This window comes from Triturus cristatus, chromosome 11 (assembly GCF_964204655.1).
Source record: "Triturus cristatus chromosome 11, aTriCri1.1, whole genome shotgun sequence".
NCBI lineage: Eukaryota > Metazoa > Chordata > Amphibia > Caudata > Salamandridae > Triturus > Triturus cristatus.
The window spans coordinates 1,183,779,293-1,183,802,411 of NC_140594.1; the positions used below are offsets into that span (position 1 = coordinate 1,183,779,293).

Below are 23,119 nucleotides of genomic sequence, written 5' to 3' on the forward strand. Positions count from 1 at the left end.
GCTTCCCCATTAAAATTGTGTGATCTTAGGCAAATATTTTAGTTTGCCAAAACCTATTTTTCTTCATTATCGCCAAAGAAAGCACTTTCAAATATGAGTTCAAAATGAAGTTGTAAAAAAACCTATTGATTTGATTTAATATACTATAATGTCCAGTGCTTAATTTGTAAAAGAAATAAATGACAGGGCTCTCGTCAGGAGGCCACTGTTGCTTGCCCCACCCATTGCCCCTGCCAGCGCTGCCAATGACAGTGCCAACACAACTACTAACCATCACACACCTACAAGGGTGACAATTCAGACTGTTCCAGGCCCCCAGAGCTCTAACAATGGCTTTCGCAGAAAATATTGGTCCTTTTTTAATGCATATTGAATTAATAAACAACTGTTGTTGTGCTCATCTCTAAATTAGACAGACAGCGCCACCATGTGGCAGTGTCATAAGTGCTGGTGTTGACAATTAAGTGCTGGTGCGGTACCAAGCGACGGAAACCACCGGCTCAAATTAAGCACCGATAATGTTGTTCTATATTCTAAGCCACATACAGGGTTTACATGACTATTGTCTTGTCTTTAAGTTCACTAGGGCTTCATGTTTAAAAGCTATCACTTTTAATAAGTACTTTGCAGTGCAGTGCTATAGTGTGACATATTAATGTCAAAGTTTCACGTTAGACAGATAGTTATTTTAATTTTGAAGAGACTTTATCATATTTTATGTGATTTTGTTGTTGTATGATTTACATAGCAAACCTTTTCAGAGCTCGGCTCCTACATGGGCTCTAAGATTAGAGCTGGGCCCTTGGCTCGGCTCGGCCCTGCCCATTAATTTGTATGTTTGCCAACCTCAACCTGTCCCTTTCTTTCCTATTGATTGGTACCTCAAAAGAGATGTGGTCTCAGTGAGCCGGCCTTTCCAGACCAGCACAGTTGGATAGCCTGTGCCCTACCTTTAAAATATTTTGTGTCAGAATTAAGTTCAGCAAGGAGAGGAAAGGTTTGTAGAATTGCTTCCCTTCCTTCCTCGGGAATCAAAAAATTGGTCCGTGACTGCTTAAAGGAGAATTGAAGTACAATCTATCTAGTGTGTGTGGCAATCTCAGTCAACGCTAGTAATTAATATTTGCAGTCTCCCGTTTTTTAAACGCCATGTGGATTAAACGCAGAAATGATTGTAATTGAGTAACCGGCATCAATGTATTCCATGCACTTTTATTGTATTCGAAGTACAATTTCTGATTTTATTGTTCCTTATTTCTCCTTTTTTTTCATTGTCTAATTATGAATTGTATGCTGCCCTTTTTTTTTTTTTTTTTTTTGTGTACTTTTATTGCCTTTGTGGCCGAAATAAAGTTTATCAAAGAAAGAAGAAGTAATTAATACCATGTAGAAAGACAACTACGTTCCAGAGTAGCAAGATAAGAGTTTTTAAAGCATACAATAAATGTAAATCAAGGAAAAGATGCCAAAAGTAATTCAGTTATAGTATATTTATTTCATATACTTGAAATAAATCACAATTTATGCATTTGAAGAGGTACGCGGTTGCATGAAGGGGGAATTCCTCCGCTGATTACCGGATTTCATGGAATCAGTCTGGCAGGACTGATTCTGGCAGGCTGGCTCTACGGAGGCCGCTCCATTTCAGATCTGATGAGTAAAGAATAGACGGACCGCTTGAGAGCAGCATCATTCATTATAACTGAATTCATTCTAAGGGACTTCCCCCACCTTCTGGAGGTCATTGCCGAGCAGAGCCTGAAGCCCAGACTTGTGTCCACGAAATGACATTTCAAAGCTCGTCTTTTCATAACTCACCTTTAATAGATCATTGTTTTTACTGCTGATCCCATCCCATATATACTTAAGGTTAGATCTCCTTCTGCCTCATTTGTTCTATGCGTACAGCGCCCACAGGCTCTGCAGTGATGGAGCGCTATAGAAAACCATATACGATAAGCTCATAAATGAGTACTATGGGGTGGTTCTTATTGAAACAATGAAATTCAAGATGGCTGCCTCTTGCGTCGCGGAGTTACAGGAGGCAGCTAAGACTACCGCCCCTGAGGGTTTAGTAGAGCCGAGGAGATGCTGCTGCTCTGAGCCATATGCTCTTGGTGGAGAATCGTCAGACAGCTGCCTGGTCTTCACTCTACTTCTGCAAAGCATCATCTCCTTGTCTGTGGTGCAAGAGGTGAAATGTTTCTGGGAAGATTGGTGGTTCAGCACTATTAAGAGTAGCTTTGTCTCTTACTGGTTTTCTGAGCCCTACATCCAGCTGGATTAGGTGTTCCTGAGTAATCCCTAATCAAGAGGATCTGCAGAGAAAATGGCGTCCATTGGAAAAGGTCAAATGTTCGTGGTCGCATGGGTTCAGTTGGATACCACATTCTGTTTACAGATTCTCGTTCACCGCCTCTCCCCTCTCAGGTCTTGCATCTTCTGACACTTCTTTGGGAATTTGTGGGATCTGAAGGGCTTTGATGTGGTGCAGTCGTTTGAGCCTCAGCGTTCCCACATCATGTCCGCATTGGGCGGTTTGTTTGCACATTACGGGTCATAGGTGGCCATACTATCTGGGGTCACAGCCTGAGAAGGCAGTGGTCCAGATATAAGGCATCAGTAGATAATACCCAGCATGCATTGGGATCAACCTTTCTTTAGCTGTTCTGCTTTGTGCTGACTGCTCATGGCAGGTTTTTGATTCATTGATGGGAGCTGCTGGCGGGTCAGTCGGTGCTCATGCTAGCGCCTTGAACCCTTGGCTGCGCCTTGACCGTGCACACACGCATCTCCTCTGACGTTCCTGCCATTGATGGCCTCCTCATGCCCACTCCAGAAGGTTACTTAGCAGGTATCCACTTGGATGTTGATCTCTTGCTCTGATGCCCCTGTGCCACCATGTCTCTTATGCCCTTATCCCACCCTATCTCTAATGCCCCTTCCCCTCCCGGTCTCTGCAGAAGCTGACCAATAGCATGCAGTCCGATGAGGGCACAGACTGGCTCCTGGAACTCCTGGCCGAGGTGCAGCTGCAACAGTACTTCATCCGCGTCCGCGATGACCTCAACGTCACTCGCCTCTCGCACTTCGACTATGTCAAGAACGAGGACCTGGAGAAGATCGGGATGGGTCGGCCAGGTACGTACCGCCATGTTGGATGGGGGAGTGGTCTCACTCACACGGGAGGTCTGGCGGAGGCCAGTCGGGCTGTCCTACAAGATGGCCAGAGTGGACGGGCCGCAGCCGCTTCTTCTATTAAAGTGTATTGACTTCAGATCTATCTAATATTGGTCTTCTTTTTTATTGTATGTCTCTGGAATTCTCTCGTTTTAACTTCTTCAGTCTAAATATAATCTGTTTAATACACAAAGTTGTGTTCATTATTTCACCCTGGATCTCTCCTGTATATGCACTAAGTGGATCTAATACAACCGGTGTTGTCTACTTCACTTCCCTGTAATCTACAGTATTCCGTGAAGACCATTGTCTCGGTCTGGCATCTTTGAAACCTATCTTTGCATCTATTTTGTATGTTCACTGTTTTTTTTATTTTTAATCTTTCTGGGCTAGTTTGTGCATTCGACCTAATATATCAGGTGTCTGTTTCTGTTTTTCTGGATTTTCTTGCACACATCTTCTCTACCTCCTATATTACCTATTTTGTTTTAATCTCTCTTCTTCATCGGTCAAACTCTGTCCCCCTAATCTAAGTATCTGTCCTTCTAGTGGCCGGTGAGGTTCTCCTCTCGAAGCCGAGGTAAGAGCCCGCGAGGCATGAAACGCAGCCGAGGAGCTGCTCTGATTTGGGGGGCGTTCACGAGTAGATGGAGAATCATTTTGCTGATTCTATGGCTGTTGTTGATCGGATATGAGATTAATTATTAATCTGCTTTGGGATAATTATTTGCCTAATTTTATAAAAATGCCATACCTGATTTGGGGAAAATGATGGGCACTTGAGGAAATTCGAATAATAATTTAGAGGTGTTGAATGTGCTGATTTGAGGGCAGTTCTCAATGCTGACCTTGGAGCAGCCATTTTGATTTGAAGGAAATATCTGACTGCTTAAGAGGCTGGTCTATGGAAGATGGGCTTTTTTTTGGTAAAAAGGTTTTATTTCGATTCTGAACGAGCCATATTTTTACAAGTCCAATTACAGTCACAAATTATTAAAGGGAAAACTCTGAATACCATTGGTGTTACAGTGAATAGTAGGTGTAATTAAGAGCTAAGGTCGAAAAGAAAAACAATAATATTAGTATCGGGTTTCAGTAGTGTGACAGATAACATGTTCCTACAAGCTATGAATTTGGGCCCGTCTATTTATGGATGGACAGGGATAGCAGGCGTTCCTCCCAAACTAGTTAGCCAGGCTGGGCCTAGTTAGCTTGAGAGCCAGGCTAAGCCTGGTCTGTTTGGGAGCCAGGCTGTGCTTAGTTAGTGTGAGAGCCAAGCTGGGTCTGATCGGTTTGGGAGCCGGGTTGGGCCTGGTCGGTTTGAGAGCTACGCTGGGCCTGGTCTGTTTGGGAGCTGGGCTGGGCCTGGTCTGTTTGGGAGCTGGGCTGGGCCTGGTCGGTTTGAGAGCTGGGCTGGGCCTGGTCTGTTTGGGAGCTGGGCTGGGCCTGGTCTGTTTGGGAGCTGGGCTGGGCCTGGTCTGTTTGGGAGCTGGGCTGGGCCTGGTCTGTTTGGGAGCTGGGCTGGGCCTGGTCTGTTTGGGAGCTGGGCTGGGCCTGGTCTGTTTGGGAGCCGGGCTGGGCCTGGTCTGTTTGGGAGCCGGGCTGGGCCTGGTCTGTTTGGGAGCCGGGCTGGGCCTGGTCTGTTTGGGAGCCGGGCTGGGCCTGGTCAGTTTGGGAGCCGGGCTGGGCCTGGTCTGTTTGGGAGCCGGGCTGGGCCTGGTCAGTTTGGGAGCCGGGCTGGGCCTGGTCAGTTTGGGAGCCGGGCTGGGCCTGGTCAGTTTGGGAGCCGGGCTGGGCCTGGTCAGTTTGGGAGCCGGGCTGGGCCTGGTCAGTTTGGGAGCCGGGCTGGGCCTGGTCAGTTTGGGAGCCGGGCTGGGCCTGGTCAGTTTGGGAGCCGGGCTGGGCCTGGTCAGTTTGGGAGCCGGGCTGGGCCTGGTCAGTTTGGGAGCCGGGCTGGGCCTGGTCAGTTTGGGAGCCGGGCTGGGCCTGGTCAGTTTGGGAGCCGGGCTGGGCCTGGTCAGTTTGGGAGCCGGGCTGGGCCTGGTCAGTTTGGGAGCCGGGCTGGGCCTGGTCAGTTTGGGAGCCGGGCTGGGCCTGGTCAGTTTGGGAGCCGGGCTGGGCCTGGTCAGTTTGGGAGCCGGGCTGGGCCTGGTCAGTTTGGGAGCCGGGCTGGGCCTGGTCAGTTTGGGAGCCGGGCTGGGCCTGGTCAGTTCGGGAGCCGGGCTGGGCCTGGTCAGTTTGGGAGCCGGGCTGGGCCTGGTCAGTTTGGGAGCCGGGCTGGGCCTGGTCAGTTTGGGAGCCGGGCTGGGCCTGGTCAGTTTGGGAGCCGGGCTGGGCCTGGTCAGTTTGGGAGCCGGGCTGGGCCTGGTCAGTTTGGGAGCCGGGCTGGGCCTGGTCAGTTTGGGAGCCGGGCTGGGCCTGGTCAGTTTGGGAGCCGGGCTGGGCCTGGTCAGTTTGGGAGCCGGGCTGGGCCTGGTCAGTTTGGGAGCCGGGCTGGGCCTGGTCAGTTTGGGAGCCGGGCTGGGCCTGGTCAGTTTGGGAGCCGGGCTGGGCCTGGTCAGTTTGGGAGCCGGGCTGGGCCTGGTCAGTTTGGGAGCCGGGCTGGGCCTGGTCAGTTTGGGAGCCGGGCTGGGCCTGGTCAGTGTGAGAGCCAAGCTGGGTCTGATCGGTTTGGAAGCCAGGCTGGGCCTGGTGCTACGCTGGGCCTGGTCGGTTTGGGAGCCTGGTCGGTTTGGGAGCCGGGCTGGGCCTGGCCAGTTTGGGAGCCTGGTCGGTTTGGGAGCCGGGCTGGGCCTGGCCAGTTTGGGAGCTGGGCTGGTCAGCTGTGAGAGCCGGACTGGGCCTGGCCTGTTTGGGAGCTGGGCTGGTCAGCTGTGAGAGCCGGACTGGGCCTGGCCTGTTTGGGAGCTGGGCTGGTCAGCTGTGAGAGCCGGACTGGGCCTGGCCTGTTTGGGAGCTGGGCTGGTCAGCTGTGAGAGCCGGACAGGGCCTGGTCAGTTTGGGAGCTGGGCTGGACCTGGTCGGTTTGGGAGCCGGGCTGAGCGTGGTTAGTGGACTTTATGCCAACATCCTGCGGAAAGGAAAAACAGATTGTGCAACTTCATTAAGTACCTTCTGTAGCAGGGTTATTTTGCAGTTTTCTCAGCTCCCATTAATACCGCATGGAGAGCTCCATTACAGTGGTAAAAGTTTCTTCATCAGTATCAATTTAACTTCCTTTTTGAAAAGGGCAGAGGAGGGATTCAACCTGACTTCAGGGGGTAAGGCGTTTCATATGCTCGGGGCTATAACCAAGAAGGCTCGATTGTACGTTTTTGTTGTTGTTACATGTTCGAGGCATATGAGCTGCAGATTACACACTTGTGCATAGATCGCCATCTGGTGTTGGGCCCGGATGTTTGCAGTTTGTTTTTCCTCTTGGAAAGTTTTTGGAAGTCACAAGGTCGGTGACTCCTCCTTTAGATCGTATTGTGCATGGGCTTCGGCTCCATCCTCAGATTGTTTTTTTCCGCCATCGGGCTCGGATGTGATGTTTGCGCTCCGGTTCCGAACAGCTTCCAGTTCGACGGTCGACGCGCAATCCTCACCTTAAACTGCGGTATTGTTTCGATCGCGATCTCCCCCACTCAACGCGCCTTCTCATCGGCACGGACCTTCAGTTCCAGTCATCGACGGCGGCCTTCGGCCCTCTCCTAGCTTCGGTCCTGGCTGATGGAAAGGACTCCATTTAAAAAGTGCCCTCGATGTGGGTCCAAATTCCCCCACACTGATCACCACGAAGTATGCAATCTCTGCCTCTCCCCTGAACACGAGGCTCGAGACTGTCCGGCGTGTAAGTCCTTCCGGTCCAAAAAGACTATTCGGGACCGAAGAGCCAGAAGAACTATGGCGCACTCCTCGACGACGATTCCGGACGACATCTTCGGAGAAGGCATCGACGCTCCAGAGCAGTACACCGAAGAGGGCCTCGTCAGCGCTTCCGAGGCCGACGACTCAGATGTGGAGGACATCACCCCGGCGCAGAGGGTCGTGAGTACTGATCCCCACCCTCCCCACACCCCTGCCGGCACCGAAAAAGGCTCCCGTCACGCCTTCGCCTCCGGACCTAGGCAAGACCAAGGACACTGCTTCCAAGACCCCACCTTCGGGCCCGGTGAAGAAGCCAAGCAAGCCTTCCGGCGGCTCAGGCTCGAGCCAGCCTACTCCCGGTTCCGATAAACACGCTTCGGCGCCGAAAAAGAAGCCGACCCCCATGTCGACACCGAGCTCCGCACCGAAGCACTCGGGGTCGAAACCCAGCTCTTTGGCACCGACACCACCTTCGGTGCCGACCAAACCACACAAGGCCACCGACACTTCGAGGCCGAAATCCATCTCGGTGCCGACCAAGCGTCCGGAGGTTCCCAAACCATATTCCAAACAACGAACCGGCACGGAAAAGCCTAAAAAGCCAACGGCACCGATTCCTTCGGCGCCGACGGACAGACCAGCCTCACCGGACTTATTTACACCGGATCCCTTGCAAAAAACACTCACCAAGGATCCAAAAACTGAACATTTGACCCTTTCTTCCAAAAAGAGACATTTGGAGAAGCCTCCTCCACCTCCAAAGAGGAAGGACTCTGCTACCTCCCCGTTCAGAATACCTTCCCCACCTCCTCCCCCTCCTCCACCTTCTCCACATGCACCCCCTCCGCCTTCTCCACCCCAACCTCATCGTTCTCCCACCCCTTCTCCACAAGATGATGATCACGGGGACCCATATGATGACATAGGGGATGTCCCACAGGACCTACCCACAGGGGACCCCACTCCTACAGGATCCCCAGAACATGGGACGACTACAATACACCTGATATCCCCAACGTCCCACAAGATGACCTTTACCCCTCCAGGCCATCTCCACCAGAAGACTCATTGGGGTTCCACCACCTACTGCAAAGGGCGACACACTATCACGGGGTAGACTTACATACCGACCCCGTGGAGAAAGATATCCTCCTCGACACGTTCGACACCACACATAGGTCTACCTCCATAGTACCTATGCTTAAAGGAGTGGTAAAGCATGCGCCAGAGGGTTTTAAGGACCCAGTTAGAGCCAGGGTCATTAACCCGCGTATCGAGAAAAAATACAAAGCTGCCCCCACAGATCCCTCCTACATCAGAGGGCCAGTGCCACTAGACTCTCTAGTGGTATCCACTGCACGTAAAAGGGCAAATTCCGAGGCGTCAGGCGAAGCACCACCACCTGACAAAGAGTCGAAGCTACTGGATGCATCAGGGAAACGCACTGCGTCACAAGCAGCCAATATGTGGCGTATCGCCAATACTCAAGCCCTATTGGCCAGATATGACAGGGCACATTATGATGAGTTAGAGAGCATAATGCACCACCTCCCTGAGAAATATAAAGCTAGGGCCAATGAACTAATTCAAGAGGGTAAAACGATTACAAACACCTCTATACGCTGTGCCTTAGATGCAGCAGACACAGCTTCCAGGGCCATCAATACAAGCGTCCTCCTGCGTCGCCATGCTTGGCTGAGAATATCAGGGTTTAAACCGGAGGTACAAGCCTCCATCCTTGGCCATCCCTTTGACCAGGAACATCTATTTGGCCCAAAGGTAGATGAGGCCCTAGAAAAAATGAAGAAGGATACAGATACAGATACGGCGAAGTCCATGGGAGCCTTACAGTCACACCCTCCCAGGCGCTCCTTTCGCCGCTCTTCCTTTCGCAGTACGTCTCGGATACCGCGTCCACTTCGTACAAATCCCCCACTCAGTCCACCTTCACGAGGGGTTATCAAAGAGGCGGCTATAGGGGTAACAATATTAAAGGCAGAGGCAAAACAAACAACGCCCGCTCTGCCACAACGCCTACCCAATGACTTCCACCCCCCCCACTCCCCCCAGACCATTCCACTCCGGTCGGGGGCAGACTCCAACATTTCCTTCCCGTCTGGGCTACCATCACCTCAGACAAATGGGTGACACAAATAATTCAATCAGGCTACTGCCTAGAACTGATATCTACCCCCCAAACATTCAACCCAGGCAGCGCCCAATGTCACAAGAACATTTAATACTCTTAAAGCAGGAGGTAGTCTCCCTCCTACAAAAACAAGCAATAGAACCCGTTCCTACCAACCAACAAAACATGGGAGTCTACTCCCTATATTTTCTCATACCAAAAAGGGACGAGACTCTGCGGCCCATCCTAGATCTCCGGCCCCTAAACACATACATACACTCTGACCATTTTCATATGGTGACGCTTCTGCAGGTACTTCCACTCCTCTCCCAAAACGACTTTTTGACCACCCTAGATCTAAAAGACTCGTATTTTCACATTCCGGTGCACAAAGCTCACCGCAAGATTTGTAGTGGACGGACAACACTTCCAATTCAAGGTGCTCCCGTTCGGAGTCACAGCAGCGCCAAGGGTATTCACCAAGTGCCTAGCAGTGGTGGCAGCACATTTGGGAAGACAACACATCCACGTCTTCCCATACTTAGACGACTGGCTGATAAAAGCCAGGTAATACAATCAGTGTGTACAACACACATCCACCACGATTCAACTACTCCACCAACTGGGCTTTACAGTAAACCACCAGAAGTCCCATCTCCAACCATCCCACATAAAACAATACCTCGGTGCCACCATAGACACCTCAAGAGCACTAGCCTACCCCAATCCGGCCAGGATTGCAAGCATTCAAGCTCTACGCGCAAAATTCCCACTACAACACTCCCTTCCAGCTCGAGTGTTTATGCAACTAATAGGGATGATGGCCTCTTGCATTTTCATAGTGCCTCACGCAAGACTCCTGATGCATCCTCTCCAAGAGTGCTTAGCGCGCCAATGAAACCAGGCCCAGGGTCAATTAACAGATCTGGTGTTGGTAGACGGTCGTACCCAACGCTCTCTACAGTGGTGGAACACCACAAACCTTTCCAAAGGTCGACTGTTCCTGGACCCGGTTCCTCAAATAGTACTGACAACTGACGCATCACTCTCCGGCTGGGGAGCTCATCTACTACATCTCATCACACAGGGCAAATGGACGCCGCAACAAAAGTTAGTCCATATCAACCATCTGGAGTTACTAGCAATCTTCTTAGCCCTAAAATCTTTTTAAACTCAAATTTCAGGTAAGGCAGTCCTGATCCGGACAGACAACATGACAGCCATGTATTATATCCTAAAACAAGGTGGCGCACACTCTTCACAGCTCTCTCACCTAGCACAGAGCATATGGAGATGGGCGATACCCCAGAAAATCTTTCTCCTAGCTCAGCATGTCACAGGAGTCCAAAACACAGTGGCAGATCTGCTCAGCAGACAGACGCAACAGATCCACGAGTGGGAGCTTCACCCGCAAGTTCTTCACCCATACTTTCAAATGTGGGGGCATCCACAGATAGACCTCTTCTCCACCCACGAAAACGCCAAATGCCCAAGCTACGCCGCCAGATACCCACACCCATTGTCCAAAGGAAATGCGATATGGATGAACTGGTCAGGGAAATTTGCGTACGCTTTTCCGCCTCTCCCACTCATTCTATTAGTGGTGCGCAACCTACAACAGCACTCCCTCACACTAATCCTAGTAGCTCCAACGTGGGCCAGACAACCGTGGTATACCACACTGCTGGAACTATCTGTAGTGCCGCACCAAAAACTACACCTCTCTCCACACCTCTTAACCCAGAACCATGGAGAGATCAAACACCCGGACCCAGCGCAGCTCAACCTTGCGATCTGGCTCCTGAAATCTTAGAATTCGGGTACCTAAATCTTCCCCCTGACTGTATGAACGTCATCAGAGAAGCTAGAAGACCTACCACTAGAGCGTGCTACGCCGCCAAGTGGAAACGTTTTGTTGTTTATTGCCATAACAACACCATCAATCCACTGGACGTGTCCATCCAACTCATAATAGGCTACTTACTCCACCTACAAAGGTGCAATCTAGCCTATACGTCCATTAGACTACACCTCACAGCCATTTTTTTTTGTTGAAACATTTTTTATTGTTTTCCAACTCAACAAGGCAACAATCATCTCACCATCCCCACCCGTCCAGGAAGTACCACACATGTAGCAGCAACCCCGACTCTCCTGAAGACGGCTCAACCTTCCCACCCGGTCCCCTACCCCCCCTCCCCCACACCCTGTCAGTGTGCCCCCGTCCCCTACCCCTTTCCCTCTTTCGACGTGCCCCCCCTCCCTAGACAATAAGATACAGGAGCCCAGCCTCTCCCTAAACAAACAGAACCTTCCAGCTTGCCCAGCCAAAGGTGCAGGCGGCCAGAGCCCACCGCCTCGCCTCTTCTACTCCCCGCTCCCCACTACCTCCTGCCCGTCAGACCCGCTCTCCTCGGCCCCAGCCTCGGACATCAACCCCTGAAGTTCTACCACCAACGCTTCCCATGCCCGGGCCGTCGCCAGCGCCTTTTCGTCATCTCTCCGGAGGGCCAGTTGCACCCGGAGCGTGCCCTCAGCCCCCGCCCAACGCGCCAACGCCGATCTCCAGCGCAGGAAGTTAGGTCCCCCCCGGGATTTCCAGTGCAGAGTCAGTTCCCTCTTGGCCATTATCAACCCCAAATCATAAAATTTGCTAGTAACCTTCGTGCGGCGAGTGTGGGGGAACCAAAGCAACAAACAGGTCCCCATATCCGGGGCAATGGAGCGATCGGTTACCTGGTTCAAACAATCCACCACTGCTTCCCAGTAGTCGCCCAACTGCGTACAGGACCAAAACATGTGCCGAAAGTCCGCACCGTCTACCCCGCACCGCGGACACTGAGAGTGCGCTCCCCCGAAATATCGCAGTATCTTGGCCGGCGTCAGGTATGCCCTGTGTAACGTAAAAAACTGGACTAACTGAAACCGGGCATTCCTCGTTCCCCTCCAGGCCCTCCGCACCAGCGTGGACTCGGGGATCTCTTTTCCAAGGTCCGCTTCCCACTTTTCCCTCAGAGCGCCCAGGGGGAGGAGTCTCTCTGTCGACAGCCGGCGATAGAGGCAAGTGATGGCCTTAGTCGTCCCCGCCGCCATCACTACATATTGGCAACCCGCGGCAGTCGGCGGTTCCGAAAGCCCCATGTTCCAATGCCTCTGGAGGCTCGCCACCAGGGCCGCATGAAGCAGGAAGTCTCCCCGCGGGAGCCCATAAGAGTCCTGCAAGTCCTGGAAAGGCAACAGTACTCCCTCTCTAAATAAGTCCCCCACCATCTGTACCCCCAGTTCCTCCCAGACCGCTAACCCCGACCAATCTCCCCCATGCGGGAACGCCGTACACATCCCCAGGGGGATCTCCGGGGCATAGGGGTGGACTATGGCGGCCCTCCTCTGGCATCTGTTCCAGCATAACCGGAGGGTACGTTCCTCCAAGGTGAGCTGGGCGAGGTCTAATCTCTGGTGGAGGACTATAAAGGCCAGCACATGTCGCGGTATTAGTCTGCCCTGAGGGCCCTCCGGGCCCCTGTACTCCCTGGCCACCGCCTGTGTAAGCCATTGGAGCTGGGCCGCCAAGTAGTACCACTCAAAATCCGGTGCCGCCAAGCCCCCCTCTGCCCTTGGCCGCCGCAAGGTGGTCAGCGCCATTCGACGCCTTCCCGAGCCCCAAATGAAGCCCGTGGATAATACCCGCAGACTCGCGAAAAATGACGCCGGGATCCATATAGGAAGGGTGCGAAAATAGTAAAGAAGCCGTGGCAGCGCCACCATTTTCAGCAGCGCCACCCTCCCAGCACACGAGAGTGGGAGCGTACTCCAAAACCGCATGCTACCCCGTAGGCCTCGAAGTGCCCTGCCAACATTCCCCTCCAGCAAATCAGTTTGGGTATGATAAATGTTAACCCCCAGATAACGGAGGCAGCTGCTTTCCCATCGGATATGTCCCAACGCCCGCGGGGGCCGTCCCCCCTGCGACAACGGGAACGAGCACGTCTTACCCCAGTTGACCTTAAGCCCAGACAGACGACCAAACTCCACCAAGAGGGTAACCGCTCCGTCCAGCGCACTCTCCGCATCCGCCAAGAACATCAGCAGATCATCTGCATATAGGGAGATATAGTGTGTATCCTCCCGCAGGGAAACTCCCACATAAGCACCCCCTCGTCGGGCATGAGCCGCCAGCGGTTCGACGGCCAGGGCAAACAACAGGGGGGAGAGGGAACACCCCTGCCTCGTCCCCCTCCGTACACGGTAGGAGGCCCCCGTCTTCACTCGGGCCGTAGCATCGCTATAAAGCAACGTGGTCCAGTGTACGAAGTCCTCCCCCAAGCCGAACTCCCGCAGCACTCGGTATAAGTAAGGCCATTCCACGCTATCGAAGGCCTTTTCTATGTCGACCGACAGCGTGCAGGCCTCCGGGAAAACTTCCCGGTCCATTTCCATCACTCGCAACAACCGTCGCACAGAAGTGGCCGTGCTGCGCCGAGGAATAAAGCCCGCCTGATCCGGGTGGATTAAGGCGGTCATATGACTCAAAAGGCGCGACGCCAGTATCTTACTCAATATTTTATAGTCCACCGTCAGCATGGAGAGCGGCCGATACGCCATACGCGCGTCGGCCTCTCCTCCAGGCTTTAATAAGGGTATCACAATCGCCTCTCGAGCAGAGGCGGGCAAGCACCCACGCTGCCAGGCCTCGCTGTACAGGACCTGCAGCTGCGGCGCTAACAGATCCGGGAACGCCGCAAAGAATTCGACAGGCAACCCATCCGCCCCTGGGGTTTTCCGACGGGCCATGTGCCTAATCGCCGCACGAATCTCGCCCAGCGATATGGCACCCCCGAGATCTTTCCCAATCTCCGGGTCCAGTCGAGGAAGGCGGGCCTCCAGTAAGAAGCCCGCTAGGCCTTCAGGCTCCCCCTCCATAGTGCTATCGTACAGCCCAGCATAATATCTGGCAAACCGCTGATTTATCCCCATCTGGGAATAAACCGGGGCACCCCCCGCTTCAACCAGAGAAAGTATCGGTTCCCCCCGGGCCGTCGGGTTCGCCAACCACGCCAGAAGGGATCCCACCTTATCCCGTTCCGCGTGCGCTCGCATTAAGTAGCTTTTATGGTCAAAACAGCGGAGCTTCTCCACCTGCACCACCACACCCTCACGTGCCTCGGCAACAGCAGCCAACTCACCGTTTCCCGCCTGATGCGCCCGTTCAGCCGCCCGCAGCAGGGCCTCCGCCCCATCAACCTCCTTCAATAAAGTCTTCCGCACTCCGGCTGTGGACGATATACAAACCCCCCGAACAACCGCCTTAAACGCGTTCCATTCCGTCGCCCGGCTTGCCGTCGTACCCGAGTTCCACTCAAATTATTGTTTTATGCAGTCACTAACCTCATCCCGGAAGACCGGGTCCTCCAGAAGCAGGGGGTTAAGACGCCACGTGGGAATAACTTGCCGCTGTCTGGACCACTGCAGCACCCCCATACAGGGGTTATGGTCCGAGAGAGTTTTAGCTAGATATTCGCTATGCCGCATCAGCGATTGGACGTCCGGGGAACACAGTTTTTGCAGCGTGAATCTTTCTGGATTCACTATGCTGTGCATTATTCCGCGATCTTGTGGTTGGGTCCGGATTCGTAGTCTTTTCTTTGTTTTTTTTTTTTTGTTTTTTTTGTAGCCCAGGTGGGCGTCGACGTCCACCATTTGGTGCACCTCCCGTGACGTCGTCGTGCTTCCTGCGGAAGTCCCACCTTTGGGGCGCCATCTTCAGATTCTTTTTTCCGCCGTTGGGTCTGGATCGACATCGGGAAGCTCCAGAAATTCACTCGGAGGAAGAAGGAAGAAAAGCGAGTTTCATCGATAGAATCAAGAGAAGACATCAGGAATTGAACAGATTTCATCAGGAGCGCTAAGAAAGAGGACCAGCGAGCCTTTTTCTTCGACAGCCCTGGAGAATGCACGCTCAGAGACCCTGAGCGAAATGGACAAGACGCCATTCAAGTTCTGCCCAAACTGCCACCACAAGTTCGCGCAGAGAGACCAGCATCCGGTCTGCAACCTCTGCCTACCGGTCGATCACCAGAGTATCGACTGCAACGCCTGCTCAGCCTTCGCGCCGAAGACACTCAGGGTGAGAGAGCGGCAGAGAAGGGCCAACGCCAACATGGACGGCAAGGGGAAGCCCCCGACGCTCTACGCTCTGGGCCTCTCCTCAGACGACGAGGACAACGTCGCCGAGACAGCCGAAAACTTCACGGTCGTAGAGACCGACAAGAAAAAAGAAGACAAGGTAAGAGAATCGTCGAGCGCAAAACAAAAAGTACCTCGACAACACGAGGGTGACTCGAGAAAAACTGAGTCAAAGTCCACGAAGGGAGCCCCGGCGCCGAAAGCTTCGACGTCCAAGGGGGGAACTTCGGACAAAAGGCCCAGCGGATCCTTACAAAAGGACTCCCAGGTGCAGAAAGACGCCGAAAGGCAAGGGTCGTTGAAATCATCCCATGAAACGGGCCGATCGACGCAGAAAGAACGTTCGACGTCGACGCAAGTTTCATCGAAAAGACCCGCGGTCGACGCCGAAAGCATCTCCGAAATGGAGAAAAAGAAGAGGCGGCTCGAGGCCGAAATGGAGAACATCCTTCAAAGGAAGAAGGAGTTCGACGCCAGGATGAAGGAATTCAAGATTCCAACAGTTTCATCGGCGGACGTCGTCGAGGTCGAAGAGGAGTTCGACGCCGAAGGGCTGACAAGGGATCTCGAAGAAGAGGAGGAGCCCTATTATGAGGAAGAAGCCGAGGAAGAAGACCAACAGTCGTTCTTCGAATCGGCGGCATCTACCAGCAACGACGTCGAATGGCACGATCTCGACACCGAAAACCCGGAGGAGCCCGTGGACACGTACCCCTCGAGGCCTTCGCCACCCGACGACATCGGGGTATACAATATGGTGGTGAAGAGCGCAGCACTGGCCTTCGGCGTCAAACTCGACGAGGAGAGGCCGAAAGCCGATTTTCTCGTCGAAACACTGCTCCCCATCCAGACTAGGAGTCAGTTCCTCCCCATGCTACAAAGCGTGATGAACCAGGGGAGAGAAGCCTTCAAGGAGCCTGCCACCTGCCGGTCGATCACACCCAGGACAGAGAAGAAATATAAGCACTCCTCCCTGGACCCACCTTACATCAAGGGTAGCGTCACAGCAGACTCCATCATAGCCTCCACGGCCAGGAGAAGGGCCAACGTTCCAGCAACTTCGGGCCCACCTCCGGATAAAGAGAGCAGGAGGATCGACCTCACAGGCAGAAAGGTCGAGAGGAACGCCGCAATGCACTGGCGCATGGCGAATTCGAATGCACTCCTCAATAGACACCAATACCAACACTGGGATGAAATGGGGGAGCTTGTAAAGCACCTCCCCGAAGAATACCGCCAGAGAGCCTCTCACCTGGTGGATGAAGGAAAGAACATCGCCAACTCCTGTATAAAGACGGCGTTGGATGGGGCAGAGACTTCAGCAAGACTCATGGCCATAGGGGTCACAGAGAGGAGGCATGCATGGCTAAGAATCTCGGGATTCAAACCGGAAGTGCAGAACAACATCCTTGGCACCCCCTTCAACGGAGAGACACTGTTCGGAGCAACGGTGGACGAAAAGCTCACCCAGCTCAAGAAGGAAAACGAGACAGCGAGGTCCATGGGGGCCCTACAGCTGAGGGGAATGAGACGAGGTAATCCCTCGAGGAGACCCTACGGTAGGGGTGCAAGCCAACAAGGGACATCGCACCAGGCGTTCCAACAAGGTCAGCAGGGCGAAGGTCACGGTCAAGGTCAGCAGAAGCAAAGCTGGCAATATCAACCTCGGGGCCAGTCCTTTCGCGGGAGAGGGAACGGACGTGGCCAGAGGAGGAGAGGGGGCGATCAGCCCTCCTCGAAGTGACTCAGCACGCAAGAAGACGCCTACCCTCGTCAAGTCCCCAAGGGTGAGGCGCAGAAAGGTGTCATCAGGGGGAAGAGAAGATTCAAGAGCCTACGAGCATACGTCACCAGTAGGCGGAAGGCTGAGGTTCTACCTTCAGGAGTGGCGGCGCATAACCACAGACAAGTGGATACGGAACATCGTGCAGTACGGATACTGCGTAGACTTGGAGAAAAGACCTCCAAACAGGAAACCGAAAGGAAGACAGAGATCTGCCCAAGAACTGGCAATACTCAGAGAGGAAACGCGGAAACTCCTACAAAAGGAAGCCATAGAGGCAGTGCCGTTCGGGGAACGCAACAAAGGGGTCTACTCAAACTACTTCGTGGTTCCGAAGGTAGACGGAGACCTCAGGCCCATACTGGACCTCCGTTACCTAAACAAGTTCATAAGAACGCAAAGGTTCAAAATGACTTCACTGCAGGAGGTACTGCCACAGATAAGAGAAGGGGACTTCATGGTCACCGTGGACCTCAAGGATGCCTACCTCCACATCCCAATAAACAGAAGGCACAAGGGCCTTCTAAGATTCAACATCGAACAGGAACACTACCAGTTCACAACCCTGGCCTTCGGATTAAAATCAGCGCCAAGGGTCTTTACAAAATGCCTGTCGGCGGTAGCGGCACACCTACGAAAGCAGGGCATACACGTATACCCATACTTGGACGACTGGCTGGTCAAGGCAAACTCACGCGAGAAGTGCGAGAGGCACGCAAAACGCGTAACGGACACCCTCACAAATCTGGGATTTTCCATCCACTGGGGAAAATCATCGCTGGAACCGGAACAGGTAAAGATTTTCCTGGGGGCACAGATCAACTCCCTCAACAGTACAGTAGTGCCCAGCGACAGGAGGACAGATGCCCTACTGAAGGAGACGCAGCTCTACCAGAAGGGGCGAGCTCTGACAGTGAGGGCGGTGAGCAAGATGATGGGGATGATGGCGTCCTGTATCCAGCTGGTGCCGAATGTACGCCTGCACATGAGACCATTCCAGGAATGGCTGCAACAGCAATGGTCACAAGCAAACGGAAGTTGGGAGGATCTAGTGGTTGTTACGCACGCAGTGCAGGAGGAGATAACTTGGTGGAACAGAGACAACATAACAACAGGGAGAAGCCTGACACCACCAAGCCCAACAGTGACCATTACCACGGACGCATCGCAGATGGGATGGGGAGCGCACATGGACAACCTCAGAGTGAGGGGTCTATGGGCTCCGGCAGACGCGGTCCGCCACATCAACTACCTCGAGTTGAAAACGATACTGCTAGCCCTGAAGGCATTCCAGAGACACCTGTGCGGGCAGAGGGTGTTGGTACAGACAGACAACACCACGGCGATGTTCTACATCAACAAACAAGGGGGGACACAGTCGTTTCCCCTCTCATCCCTAGCTCAGGAGATTTGGAGATGGGCCATACCTCTCAGGATAGATCTACTGGCAATTCACCTACCGGGGAAGGACAATGTGGAGGCAGACTGGCTAAGCAGGCAGACCTCAGCATCACACGAGTGGGAGCTCAATGGCCAGGAAACGGAGAAACTCTTCCGGAGATGGGGGACTCCAACAATAGACCTTTTTGCAACACGCCACAATGCAAAATGCCAAAGCTTCGCGTCCAGGCAACCAGATCAGCAATCCAAGGGAAATGCCCTATGGATAAGCTGGTCGAGGACATTTGCCTACGCCTTTCCACCGATTCCCCTGTTGCACAGAGTGCTCGACAAGTGCAGAACCAGCAACATGACTCTGATCCTGGTGGCCCCACAGTGGGCGAGGCAGACATGGTTCTCACAGATTCAAGAAATGGCGCAAGGCAATCCGTACAGGTTCGAGAGAAGAAAAGACCTGCTCTCAATGCAAAACGGGGAGGTCCTGCACCCAGAGCCAGAGACCCTCAACCTAGCAGCATGGCTCCTGAAGACCTAGAGTTCGCACACCTAAGGTTACCTCAGAGCACTATGCGAGTGCTACGGGAGGCAAGGAAACCTACTACAAGAAAGTGCTACAGCGCAAAGTGGAAGAGATTCACGGTGTGGTGCAGGAAGAAGGGCCTGCACAAAAGAATGACAAGAGACTCAACTGTGCTGAGGTACCTCACACACCTTCTAAAGAGTAACCTCTGCTCGAGCTCCCTAAGGGTGCACCTAGCAGCGATCGTTGCCTACACCAGAGGTGAGAAGGGTGGAAGTTTCTTCAGCTCGCAGGTGGTGAAGAGATTCATGGAGGGGGCCAAAAGAATGGCACCCCCGAAAAGGTTGCCACCGCCGGCATGGAATTTAAACGTGGTTCTGACGGAGCTCATGAAGGCGCCGTTTGAACCCATTCACAAGGCCAATCTACAAATGTTGACGATGAAGACTGCCTTTCTAGTGGCCATAACCTCACTACGCAGAGTGAGCGAGCTTCAAGCACTAACGCTACAGGAGCCCTACATTCAAATTCACAAGGACAGGGTAGTCCTGAGGACGGACCCACACTTCATGCCCAAGGTAGTGTCGGCGTTTCACATGAATCAGAGTATCCAGATACCGAGTTTCTTCCAAAACCCGACTACAAACGCAGAAAAGGCCCTGCACACCCTCGATGCCAGAAGAGCGGTGATGCACTACATTGAAAGAACCAAGGAACTCAGGAAGTCGAAGCAGCTGTTTGTGTCCTTTGCTACTAGCTTCATGGGTAGACCAGTGACCAAGGGCACCATCGCTAGGTGGATTGCCCTCACTATTCAATTCTGTCACAAACAGGCTGGACAGGAGCTAACGGAGGGGCCACAAGCTCACTCCACAAGGAAGAAGGGGGCCACAGTTGCCTTCCTGGCAAACACGCCCATCCAAGACATTTGTCTCGCAGCGACTTGGGCATCTGTGCACACGTTCACAAAGCACTACTGCGTGGACATTCAAATGAATAAGGAAGCACAGGTCGGACAGAAGGTGCTACAACACATTTTCAACGACCAGCGATCATCTTCCACCCAGCCACCACAAAAATAGGGAAACCGCTACAAAGTCTATGCACAGCATAGTGAATCCAGAAAGATTCACGCTGCAAAACGAAAAGTTTCTTACCTGTCGGTGTAGTTTTGCAGCTTGAAGATCTTTCTGGATTCACTAGCGAACCCACCCACCTCCGCCAGGAAGATGAGGCTGGAGGAAGAGGGGGTGAAATGGATAGGATCAAATAGGTGGATACGTACAGAAATACGGACAAAAGGATTAATCAATCGCCTAGGGTTAAAAAAAAAAAAAAAAAAACAGGGAAAAAAAGAACCCGAAGATGGCGCCCCAAAGGTGGGACTTCCGCAGGAAGCACGACGACGTCACGGGAGGTGCACCAAATGGTGGACGTCGACGCCCACCTGGGCTACAAAAAAAAAAAAAAAAAACAAAGAAAAGACTACGAATCCGGACCCAACCACAAGATCGCGGAATAATGCACAGCATAGTGAATCCAGAAAGATCTTCAAGCTGCAAAACTACACCGACAGGTAAGAAACTTTTCGATACCATCCAATCGGACATACAGCTCATGAGGGGCAGAATAGAAGGAGTAATCCCTGTCCAGCGGGTGATGAGTACGCCAAGTGTCTACCAGACCCCAAGTAGCCTGCCAGCTACGTCGGCTATTGGCCACCCGACGCACCACCGACTGCGCCAGGGGCGGGTGGGACCTATCCAGCTCCACATCAGTCACTGAGTTAAAATCCCCCCCCACCACCACCGGCCCCGTCAGATACGCCGCCAACTGCCCCGACAGCCTGGAGAAGAACGCGGCCTGGTCCATATTAGGGGCATATACACTGCACATGCTCAAGTCCCTCCCGTCCAGCCGCCCCTGCACTGCCACAAACCTGCCCTCTGGGTCTACCAACGTCATCAAGGGTTGAAAAGGGACACCTGCTCTCACCCAGATCAGAGTACACCTCGCAGCCATAGCAACTTATCTACAAAACAGGCAGCACCTATCACTCTTTAGAGTACCTGCCATTAAAGCCTTCATGGAAGGCCTTAAAAGAATAATTCCCCCCAGAGTGCCACCCTCACCTGTGTGGAACTTAAATATCGTTCTCACAAGGCTAATGGGGCCTCCCTTCGAACCTCTCCATAAATGCGAACTACAGTTCCTAACATGGAAAACCGCCTTCCTTGTAGCCATCACTTCTCTTAGAAGGGTCAGTAAGATACAAGCACTTGCCATTCAAGAACCTTTTCTCCAAATGCACCATAACAAAGTTGTTCTCCGTACCAACCCAAAATTCCTCCCTAAAGTCATTTCTCCCCTTCACCACAGACCGTTGCAGAAAGAGCTCTTCACACACTGGATGTGAAATGAGCCTTACTCTACTACATTCAGAGAACACAACCTTTCCGTAACACCAAACAACTGTTTGTTTCTTTCTCTCCACCACACAAAGGTAACCCCATCTCAAAATCGGGGATAGCTAGGTGGATTGTAAAATGCATTCAAATCTGCTACCATAAAGCAAAGCGAACGCTATCCATTCCCCCGAAAGCCCATTCTACACGAAAAATAGGGGCTTCCATGGCATTCTTAGGGAACATCCCATTAGATGATATCTGCAAAGCAGCTACATGGTCAACACCGCTCACTTTCACCAAACACTATTGTGTAGATGTGCAAACTAAGCAACAAGCTAGTGTGGGCCAGGCTGTACTCAAAACATTATTTCAAACCACTGCAACAAATAGGGGTGGTCGCCGCTAACGGTGGGTACTGCTATATAATCTATGCACAAGTGTGTAATCTGCAGCTCATATGCCTCGAACGGAATATGCTACTTACCAGTATGCATCTGTTCTTGGCATGTAGAGCTGCAGATCTACACACGCCTAACCGTCTCCCCGGCTACCTTTATCTGTTCCAGTTTATCTTATTTAGATACAACACACATGGGCATCTTCACTGTTATTACTACGCTCCATCTTTCCCTGCTGGCGAAAAATCTGAGGATGGAGCCGAAGCCCATGTGCAATACGATCCAAAGGAGGAGTCACCGACCTCGTGACTTCCAAAGACTTTCCAAGAGGAAAAACAAACAGCAAACATCCAGGCCCAACACCAGATGGCGATCTATGCACAAGTGTGTAGCTCTGCAGCTCTACATGCCAAGAACAGATGCATACTGGTAAGTAGCATATTCCTTTTGTGGTTTGAACAGTAATGTGCTGGCACTTCTCGAGGATCTTGATCCAGCAGAGAGCTCCAACTTTTGAGGCAGGTACATTGGGGTATTGAAATGAATGGCTTTGTGTGTCATAGATGCAATTTTTAATTGTATCCTAGCATCGTAAGGGAGCCAATTTAGAGATATCTGCTCTTGTGTGATGTGATTGTGTCTTTTCAAGCCCGTTATGAGCCTTGCAGCAGAATTGAGGCTAGCCCTGAGAGGGGCCGTCTTCACGCGAGGAAGGCCACAAAGGGTTTCGCTTCCATAATCAAGCTTAGAGATCACTAGGGCTTGCACCGCAACCTTTAAGTCATGTGATGGGAGGAAAGGTTTTATTTTCCTTAAGAGGCTGAGTTGGAAGTTTGCTCCTTTGAGTGTACTAATGTGCCTCTGCATGTTCAGACTCTTGTCTAGCATTATTCCCAAAGAGCTTGTTGAATCAATGATGTGTGGCGTGCAGTTAAGGGCGGTTAGTTGACTCATCCATCCTTCGATGACTGGAGACTGCTGGGGTTGTGCAATTAGGAGGAACTCAGTTTTCAGAGCGTTTAGCTTCAGGTGGTTCTGTGTCAGCCAGCTTTGTGTTTTCAGTAAGACTGAGTTGAGGGACCTGATGTCCTCAGGGGAGGAGATTTTCATGTACAGTTGGGTATCATCTGCGTCCATGTATCTGAAAGAAACACGTAGTGATAGATCCCTTACCTTAGAATTACCCCCAGGCATCAGACTGGATCGAATGTTTCTTACAGATATAGCGTTACCGAAGGTAAGTAACTTGTGCGATCGTGAAAGCAGGAT

General features: G+C 52.4%; 1 protein-coding gene across 14 annotated transcripts in view; it reads left to right on the forward strand.

Moving 5' to 3' along the window:
- Positions 1–23,119, forward strand: part of TNK2 (tyrosine kinase non receptor 2) — a 430,040-nt gene that overhangs the window by 257,108 nt on the left and 149,813 nt on the right. For 11 of the 14 annotated variants that reach the window (XM_085635989.1, XM_085635992.1, XM_085635990.1 and 8 more), the window contains one exon: positions 2,964–3,141. In XM_085635989.1, coding sequence (XP_085492115.1) covers positions 2,979–3,141 — 163 coding nt within the window. In that variant the 5' untranslated portion in view covers positions 2,964–2,978. Of the gene's footprint in view, positions 1–2,963; positions 3,142–3,729; positions 3,761–23,119 lie in introns of those variants that run through there. The other 3 variants (XM_085635987.1, XM_085635998.1, XM_085635995.1) reach the window with 2 other exon arrangements.